At 44.3% G+C, this 10142-nt stretch overlaps 1 protein-coding gene across 3 annotated transcripts in view; it reads right to left on the reverse strand.

Moving 5' to 3' along the window:
• The window catches only part of abcc3 (ATP-binding cassette, sub-family C (CFTR/MRP), member 3), a 163754-nt gene that overhangs the window by 20443 nt on the left and 133169 nt on the right, over positions 1 to 10142 (reverse strand). Inside the window, exons 23-25 of one of the 3 annotated variants that reach the window (XM_068058613.1) lie at positions 8761 to 9074; positions 2519 to 2718; positions 848 to 974 (exon numbers count right to left, since the gene is read on the reverse strand). In XM_068058613.1, the coding sequence (XP_067914714.1) occupies positions 848 to 974; positions 2519 to 2718; positions 8761 to 9074 (641 nt within the window). Of the gene's footprint in view, positions 1 to 847; positions 975 to 2518; positions 2719 to 8760; positions 9075 to 10142 lie in introns of those variants that run through there. The other 2 variants (XM_068058612.1, XR_010977594.1) reach the window with 2 other exon arrangements.

Below are 10142 nucleotides of genomic sequence, written 5' to 3' on the forward strand. Positions count from 1 at the left end.
TAAAAAAAAAATGCAAAAAAGAAAAAATAACTAAAACTAAGTAAAATGGGCAGCTTGTCATGCTCTGAAGTTATTGAACTCAATGTTTAATCTGGCAGGATTAGGCACACTGCAGCCTGCCGGACTGAACATTGAGTTCAATAATTTCAGAGCATGATGGGCCCCCCATTTTACTTTTATTTTTAGTTATTTTTTCTTTTTTACAATTTTGTTAATGTTTATTTCATTTCATCTTAGTTTGTTCAGTTTGCTTACCCACTTTTTTTTTCATGTTTGTACTTGCTGCTGTTCACCTTCAGTCCGTTAACACCCTATCTGTACTAATACTCTGTCTTTCAACACACCATTAACATATTGTTTGCCTTTGCTCCATGACCTTTTGGTCAGCTATGTGGCCTTGTCCAATCTACACCTTCTCCTTTGTTATCTCTTGCCCCACTCCCACCTCACTTGCTTATAACTTTTGACATTTCTAATATTTGCCAGTTCCGAAGAAGGGTCACTGACCCGAAATGTTAACTCTGCTTCTCTTTCCACAGATGCTGTCAGACCTGCTGAGTGGTTCCAGCATTTCTTGTTTTTATTTCAGATTTCCAGCATCCGCAGTATTTTGCTTTTATTTTAGAGTTTTTTCGGTGTCCTGGCCAATATTTATCTCTTGTTACATTGCTATTTGTGGGACCTTGCTGTACATAAATTTGCCACTATGTTTCCTACATTAAAACAGTGACTTCCCTTCAAAAATACCTCATTAGCTGAAGAACTTTGGAACATCCTGAGATTACAAAAGGCTCAATCGAAAGTTTACTGTTAAACACAGGTGATGTTTTGCAGGAGGGGGCCTTACCTGCAGGGCGTAGGACACAGAGAGGCCGACAATCCCTGCGTTGAGGTGAGCTCGGCCTATCACCGCGAACAAAGCAGCAAAAAGTACGATACAATTACCAATGAACTCGATCCGGATCCCGAGCCACCTGAAGAACAGCAAGAGTCAAAGCTGGAGCAGAACTTGTACTGCTTCCCCCTCCCACCCAACCCAACCCCTCCCCACCCTAGTTCAGTGAATTATAGATCAATTAGCTTAATGTCAGTGGTAGGATAGATATTAGGAAACTTAAAGATCTAATAGAAAAACATAGAAACTGAAAATATAATAGTCAGCAGAGTCCAAAAGGGAAGGTCATCCTTCATCAACCTTATTGAATTTTTTGTAGTAACAGAAAGGGTAGATAATGGTAATGCAGTAGATGCAATATATTTGGATTTTCAACAAGTCTTTGATAAGGTACCACATAGTATACTCATATAAATGTCAGAACGTGTAGAGTCAGAGGACAAGTAGCAGAATGGACAGCAAGCTGGCTACAAAACTGAAAAGAGTGTGTAGGGGTGAAGGGAGTTACTCGCACTGGCATATGCTGGGAATTGTTGCACAAGGATTGGTGCTGGGACCACTGTTGGTCACCATTAACATCAACGATTTGAATTCAAGAATTGGAAGTACAAATTCAAAGTTTCAGACACCACTAAATTGGGGGATGTAGTTAATACGGAGGACTGTGACAAAATACAAGACGACATTAATAAATATCCAGAATGGATATAACATTCAAGGCTATGGGCCAAGTGCTGGCAAATGGGATTAGGTAGACAGGTCAGGTGTCTTTAATGCATCGGTGCAGACTCGATGGGCCGAAGGGCCGCTTCTGCACTGTATTATTCTGTGATTCTGGATGTGTAATTGGCAAATTGAGTTCAATACAGATCACCATGAGGTGGTACATTTTGGTAGGAAAAATAAGGCAGCCATATACTCCTCGAAAATAAGTGTATGGGGTAAAAGAACAGAGAGATCTGGGGATACAAGGCCATTAAAAAAGCAAACAGAGCTCTGGGGTTCATTTTTAGCGGGATAGAATTGAAAAGTAGACAAGTTATGTGAAACTTGTACAGAACCTTGATTGGACCACATTTGAAATTCTGTGAACAGTTCTGGTCTCCATATTGTAAAAAGGATACATATAGAGGCAGGAGAAGGTACAAACAAGATTTACAAGAATTATACCAGAAATGAGAGGTTATACCTATCAGGAATGATTGAACAGGCTAGAAAAAAGACCGAGGACTGATAGAGGTCTTTAAAATTATGAAAGGGTTTGATAGGGTAGATGTAGAAAAGATGTTTCCACTTGTTAGGGAGAGCAGTACTAGGGGCCATCAATCTAAGACAGTCACTAACAAATCCAACAGGGAATTCAGGAGAAACTTCTTTACCCAGTGAGTGGTGAGAATATGGAACTCACTACCATAGGGAGTGGTTGAGGTGAACAGTATCAATACATTTAAGGGAAAGCTGGATAAACACTTGAGGGAGAAAGGAATAGAAGGATATGTTGATAGGGTGAGATGAAGAAGGGGTGGGAGGAGGCTCGTATGCAGCAGAAACACTGGCAAGATCGAACGGCTTGTTTCTGTGCAACACGAGAGTCAGGAAGTATTGATAATGTCCCTGACCCACCTGTTTGATACAATGCCCGGGTAATAACTCTTCTGGTTTGCGTCCACTTTGCTGTCATTCATGAGGATGAAGCTGTTCTCCCTTCCGTATGCTCGGATCACACTGGAGCCAGTGATGGTCTCGGAGAAGTGGGAGAAGATTGGCGAACGGCTGACAGACTCCAAGCGTTTCAGCTGTCGTGATGTGGCCACATAGAACCGCTGCCGGTTGGAAATAAAAATGTAAAAAAGAACACAACAGCAGTGGTTAGAATAAGGAAGGGAAACCACATGTCTCAGCAGCAAAATATGTCAAGCTTACCGGTAACACTGAACCATCGCAAACAGACTGGCAAAAACAGCACAGCGAGACCAACAGGAGTGCTGGTTACAGTGCACTGCCATGCAGAGGGGGTCAGGGCGAGGGGCAAGAGTCACAGTCACCTTCCGCAGCCCACTGTCCGGAATCTGCCATGGGCTTTGGGAGCAGCACTGCCAGTGCCCAGGGGAGGGTGTGTGGGCAGCATGATTACTGATTGTGGGCAACATCAGCTGAGTCCACTCCAATCTACAGACACGTACACACTCACTCTCACACACACACATCCTCATACACACATTCGACAGACATGCTCACATTGACATGCTCCAACACATATATACACAAACATGTGCCCACTTCCTGCCAGGAGTCACTGGATGGTGATCAGTAGCAGGATTCCTGACTGATTTCTCCTGTACCCCATTCCAGGGGTCAGAGATCAATCGTGGCCCATCTGATCAATAAAATGATGGAAAGCACAGCTGGAGAAATGAGGCTAGGAGCTCCAAATCCTTAACACTGTGTCACAGTGGGAGAGGACCATTCCGACTGCAAGCAGGAAGGCCAGAAAAAAATAGCATTGTGGACTTAACACTGAACTGTGAGGGGCTCCCATGGTCAGGCCGCCTTTCAAAGGGGCACCAGCGAGAAATCCCTCTCTAATTTCTTAACTCTTAAACGTAAGGAATCATTTGTTCTGTTAAATCTGATATCAGTAACTGGTGTGAAGCTTTGAATAATCCATGTTTCAGTCAGTCAGTGCAGATGTAGCTTTCCACTCATCCCCCACAAAAAATGGCACAACAAGAGTTCCTGAACTCAGTAGCTTGCCCTGATACTGTGGGATTTCCCCACTGGACCAGGATGACTGTTGCCCCTCCTAAAGTCACAATTCACGACTGTAGAGAGCAGGCAGTCATATTTACAACTTGAATTTATATAGTGCCTTTAATGTAGAATAATGCCCCAAAGCGCTTCACAGGGGTGTTAACAGATAGACTAGCAAGACAAAGGGATATTAGGACAGGTAACCAAAAGCTTGGTCAAAGAGGTAGATTTTAAGCAGCATCTTAAAGGTGGAAAGAGAGGTGGAGGGGTTTATGGAAGGAATTCCAGAGTTTAGGGCCCAGGCAGCTGAAGGCACAGTCGCCAATGGTGCAGTGATTAAAATCGGGGATGCTCAAGAGGCCAGAATTAGATGAGTGCAGATATGAGTACTGAGAGACTTTTGGAGATTACGGAGATAGAACATAAAAAATAAGAGCAGGAGACCATTTGGCCACTCGAGCCTTCTCTGCCATTTGATACGATCATGGCTAATCTTCTGCCTCAATTCCCCTTTCCTGCCTGCTCTCCATATCCCTCGATTCCCTGAGATACCAAAAATCTATCTATCTAACCCAGCCTTAAATATATTCAATGATGGAGCATCCACAACCCTCTGGGGTAGAGAATTCCAAAGATTCACAATTCTTTAGAAATTTCTCAGTCCTAAATGATCAGCCCTTTATCTCGATACTGTGCCCCCGTGTTCTGCGCTCTCCAGCCAGGGGAAATACCCTATCCAGCCCCTTCAGAATCTTGTATATTTCAATGAGATCGCCTCTCATTCTTCTAAACTTCAGAGAGTATAGACCCAATTTACTTAGCCACTCATCAGAGGATAACCCTCTCGTCTCAGGAACTAGTGAACCATTGCTGTACTGTCTCCAATGCAAGTATATCCTTCCTTAGATACAGAGACCAAAACTGCACACAGTACTCTAGGTGTGGTCTCACCAATGCCCTGTACAGTTGTAGCCAGACTTCCTTATTCTTGTACTCCAATTCTCTTGTAATAAAGGCAAACATGCCTTTTGCCTTTCTAATTGCTTGTTGTACCTTCATGCTAACTTTGTGTTCCTTGTACAAGCTCACCCAAGTCTCTCCACACATCAACATTTAGAAGTTTCACACCTTTTAAAAACTATTCTGCTTTTCTATTCTTATGACCAAAAGTGAACAATTTCACACTTCCCTGCATTATACGCCATTTGCCATCTTGTTGCCCAGTTACTTAACCTGTCTATATCTCGTTGCAGCCTCTGTGTCCTCCTCACAGCTTACATTCCCAACGAGCTTTGTATCATCGGCAAATTTAGATACATCACTGTCGGTCTCTTCATCTAAATCATTAATGCAGATTATAAATGGCTGAGGCCCCAGCACTGATTCTTGTGGCACTCCATTAGTCACAGTCTGCCAACTCGAAAATGCCCCGTTTATCCCTTCTCTTTGCTTCCTGTCCGTTAACCAATCCTCTATCCATGCTAATATATTATCCTCAACTCCATGAGCCCTTATGTTGCCAATTAACCTGTTGTGTGGCACCTTATCAAATGCCTTTTGGAAATCCAAATATACAACATCTACTGGCTCCTCTTTATCTACCCTACTAGTTATTTCCTCAAAAAATAAGTTCGTCAAACATGATTGACTTCATCTGATCATAATAATGATTTTCTAAGTGCACTGTTAAGACTTCCTTCATAATACATTCCAGCATTTCCCCAACAACTGGCGTCAGGCTAACTGGTCTGTAGTTCTCGGTTTTCTCTCTCCCTCCTTTCTTGAAATGCAGTTAGATTTGTCAATTTCCAATCCACTCGAACCGTAGAATCTAGGGAATTTTGGAAAATCATGGTCAACGCATCCACTATCTCTGCAGCTACCTGTGTTAGAACCCTAGGGTGTAGGCCATCAGGTCCTGGTGATTTATCTGCCTTTAGTTCCTCCAATAATTTTTCTCTGCTGATATTAATTACCTTAAGTTCCTCACTCTTATTAGCCCCTAGGTTACCCTCTATTTCTGGTATGTAACTTGTCTTCTACTGTGAAGACAGACACAAAATATTTGTTCAATGCCTTTGCCATTTCCTCATTCCCCAAGATAATTTCTCTTGTCTCTGCTTCTAAAGAGACTAACATTTAATTTAGCTACTCCCCTTTTTATATACTTTAAAAGCTCTTACAATCACAGAACTGTTACAGCACAGGAGACCATTCGGCCCATCATGTCTGCGCTGGCTCTCTGGAAGAGCAATTTACCTAGTGCCACTTCCCCACCTTCTCCCTGTAGCAATACACATTCTTCCATTTCAGATAACAATCCAACTCTTTCTTGAATGCCTCGATTGAACCTGCCTCCACCACACTATTAGGCAGTGCATTCCACATCCTAAAGACCTGCTGCGTTAAAAAGGTTTTTCCTCATGTCGCCATTGCTTCTTTTGCCAATTACCTTAAATCTGTGCCCTCTTGTTCTTGATCCTTCCACCAACGGGAAACATTTTCCCTTTCTACTCTGTCCAGACCCCTCATGATTTTAAGCACTTCTATCAAATCTCCTCTCAGCCTTCTCTTCTCCAAGGAAGACAGTCCCAACTTCTCCAATCTATCCACATAACTGAAATACCCTCCATCTGTTTTATATTCCTGCCTAGTTAACTCTCATTCTACTTTTTCCCTTGGTTCACATTTCTAAAACACTCCCAATTTATTTTATTTATTTTTTTTATTTAGAGATACAGCACTGAAACAGGCCCTTCGGCCCACCGAGTCTGTGCCGACCATCAACCACCCATTTAAACTAATCCTACATTACTCCCATATTCCTACCACATCCCCACCTTCCCTCAATTCCCCTACCTACACTAGGGGCAATTTATAATGGCCAATTTACCCATCAACCTGCAAGTCTTTGGCTGTGGGAGGAAACTGGAGCACCCAGCGAAAACCCACGCAGTCACAGGGAGAACTTGCAAACTCCGCACAGGCAGTACCCGGGTCGCTGGAGCTGTGAGGCTGTGGTGCTAACCACTGCGCCACTGTGCCGCCCTCAGGCTTAGTATTATTCTTTACTACATTATAAGTCTCTTTTAATCTAATACTATCCTTAACTTCCCTAGTAAGTCATGGATGGATCTTTCTTGCTCAGCTTTTGTTTTTCTAATGGAATGTATTCGCATTGAACATTTTGAATTGTTTCTCTAAATGTTTCCCACTGTTTATTTACTGCCATGCCTTTTAGTCTATTTACCCAATCAATCTCAGTCAGCTCTCCCCTCATGTAATTGACTTAAAGTTTATTGTTTGAGACTGGAGTATGTCACTTTGAAACTTCATATGGAATTCAGCTATAATATGATCACTTTTTCCCAGTGGATCTTTTACGATAAGTTTACTAATTAAACCTGCCCCATCTAAAATAGCTTTATGCCTAGTTGGTTCCACAACGTATTATTCCAGGAAACTTTCATAAAAACATTCTACAAACTCATCTTCCAGACCCGCTTTGCCAATTTGATTTGTCCAGCCTATATGAAGATTTAAGTCCCCACAATTATTACATTGTCTTTATACAAGCTCCAATTATTTCCTGCTTAATGCTCTATTCAACCAGATCAGGGGCTATAAATAACTCCCACCAACGATTAGGGAAAGCCAAGGCCATAGAGGGATTTGTAAACAGGGATAAGAGTTTTAAAATTGAGGCGTTGCTGGACCGGGAACAAATGTAGGTCATCATAACAATCACAGGGGTGAATGAGACTTGCTGAGTTAGGATGCCGGGAAGAGAGATTTAGATGAGCTCAAATTTACAGAGAATAGAATGTGGGACAACAGCCAGGAGTGCGTTGGAATAGTCAAGTCTAGAGGTAACAAAGGCATGAATGAGGGTTTCAGCAGCAGATGAGCTGAGACAGGGGTGAAGTCAGGTGATGTTATGGAAGTGGAAATAGGCGGTCTCAGCGATGGCACGGATGTGGTCAGAAGCTCATCTTGGGGCCAATGACACCAAGCTTACGAACTGTCTGGTTCAGCCTCAGACAGTTGCCAGTGATAGGAAAGGAGTCAGTGGCTGGGAAATGAAGTTTGTAGTGGGGACTGAAGATCTAACATTGAACTGAAGGAAATAAGACAAGCAGGGGCTGAGACAGCGAAGGGGTTGAGAGAGGTGGTGGAGAGGTCGAACTGGGGAAACTGATCCCCATGTCAGTACGTGATGTTACAAAGGAAGAGGAGGAGGCCAATGATTCTTGAACAGGACAGATCGGACCAAATCAGGGCTGTCCATTGAGACAGACAACAGATGAGAGCAGAGGAGGAGGATGGTAAACTTGATTGTGTCAAAGGCTACGGAGAGGTCGGAGGAGGACCTGGAGTGATAGCGAGAGACACGAGGCTGGTGGGCCCCAATGGTGGTGCCTCGACTAGGGGGAGGGGGTCCCTGGAAAATGATGACCGAGTAGAAGTTCTGATGAGTTCAGCACAGTGAGGGGGGAGAAGAGTATGTAGGACAGGGGACTTGGAGTTTAGCAGGAACGAGAGGAAAATTCAGGAGAATAGAGTAAAATGGTGTCAATAATGCAACAAATGTAGGGAAGTACACAATCACACGGACATGTCTGAACAAATATACACATGTGCCACACCTGGAGGCATGTACATGCACTGGACACATGTGGCCGTGCAGCCAGCCTGCTAACCCATCTTCAGTGAAGGCAGGCGGTGTGTGTGCAGCCAACCCCTGCGTTCCCTGGATACAGGCAGGTGCACGCAATGCCCCCTACCCCAGACGGACAGACATGCCCAGATGCGCAAAGACAAGACAGAAAGACACGCACATCTGGACATCCACAGACATGCGCCCAGGTGGACAGAAGCACACACATGAGGCGGAACACACACACTATTGGGGCTTATTCTGGGAACTAGAACATTGAGAGGAGGTGGGGAGTGTGCTGGAAGCAGAGATTCCCTCCTCCTATCCCACAACAACACTGGAGAAGCGAGATCCCATTGGAAATCACAGTTCACTTAAAAAATAACTCTTCAGAGTTGCCCAAAGTGTCTCAGTGAGATTCCCAAATTCCACCAGCTGACAGCTCAGTCCTATTTACCTGAACCAGCCAATAGAAGAGCACCAAAGGGACAATCACTAGGATGAAAACTGGACTCAATGCACAGCAAATGACCAGGACTGTGAGCGTGTACCAAAGGCAGCGGATCCATGTGTCAATCCCCTCTGGGATGCTGACGTCAATCGTATCCATATCTTTACCAAAGCGATTCAGTATCCTCCCAGTGGGAGTCGACTCGAAGAAGGAGAGAGAGCAACAGAGGACACGCTCAAGCATGTGAAGGTGTATCAACTTTGAGGCCCGGAGCATACAGTATGCCCGGCTCAGATTGCAGGTCAATAGCATCAAGAGCCCTGTGCGAGGAGAAGAGGGAGAGCAGTGAAAGGACACAAAGAACACACACACGGGACACACAACCACAAGCATCAGGGAGACTGAAGCACAGAAACAGTCCCATGCTGGAGGCTGAGCAGGGAGTGCAAGTGCACAGGTAAAGATTCAGATCAGATTAGCCACCAACCACTCACTCCCCCAGGAATGCTACCCACACCAGCAACAGGACCCCAACCACTAAAGGGCCCAGTGCTGCTCAGCCCTTACTATCAGATAGCAATTCACTCTGAGCAAGCCTCCTGGAAAATACATTCCCCTCAGGCACAGTGGGTGAATGGTGGCAAAGGGATTGGGAGAGGAAGTGGGGAATAAACTGTGAAGTATTGTGCTTGTAGTGGTAGGGGCAGGAGAGGTCAGAGGTAGAGGAGAGAAGACAGAGAGAGAGAAGAGAGAGAGAGAGAGAGAGAGAGAGAGAAGCAGAATAGAGGGAGAAGGGGGAGAGCAAGATAGAGTGCGACAGAGTGAGAGACAGAAAAAACCAGAGAGAGACTTCTTGTCAACCCGGTTCACTGCTCGTCATGTGAGAAGCTAATTATCAGAGCTGCTTTCAGCTGCCCTGCGACTCGTGCTTTAGTTTTCTCTTGGTCTCTGTAGATCTCACACATTCACCCACCTCCAATCTCACTGCTCCTATGAAGTGAGGTTTACTGGGTGTCAGGAACCTGGGAGGGAGCAAACCAGATCGGGCACTGGCACCGGGACAAAGGACAGAGATTAATAACATGAAAGAAAAATTAAAAGCAGATTTAAAAAGTGGAACTGTGATTGACAACAACTATTCAAAATAAACAGAAATGATTTTCATTTTGAGCCTGGGGTTTATTCTCTCCTCATCTGAAGCTGATACCTTCTGTTGGTATCGAGTTACATGGGATTTCAATGGCCTCTTATAGCTCACGCCTCTGCGCATTCCAACTGTCTGGGTCATCAAACCTAACTCAGCAGAGGTCAGGAATGGGCCTGGATTCTACTGGATTTACCCTTCAGAGAAATTATTTCTAACAAGGAGGCACCCGCTTCAGGATCTA

The sequence above is a fragment of the Heterodontus francisci genome, chromosome 26 (assembly GCF_036365525.1).
Source record: "Heterodontus francisci isolate sHetFra1 chromosome 26, sHetFra1.hap1, whole genome shotgun sequence".
NCBI lineage: Eukaryota > Metazoa > Chordata > Chondrichthyes > Heterodontiformes > Heterodontidae > Heterodontus > Heterodontus francisci.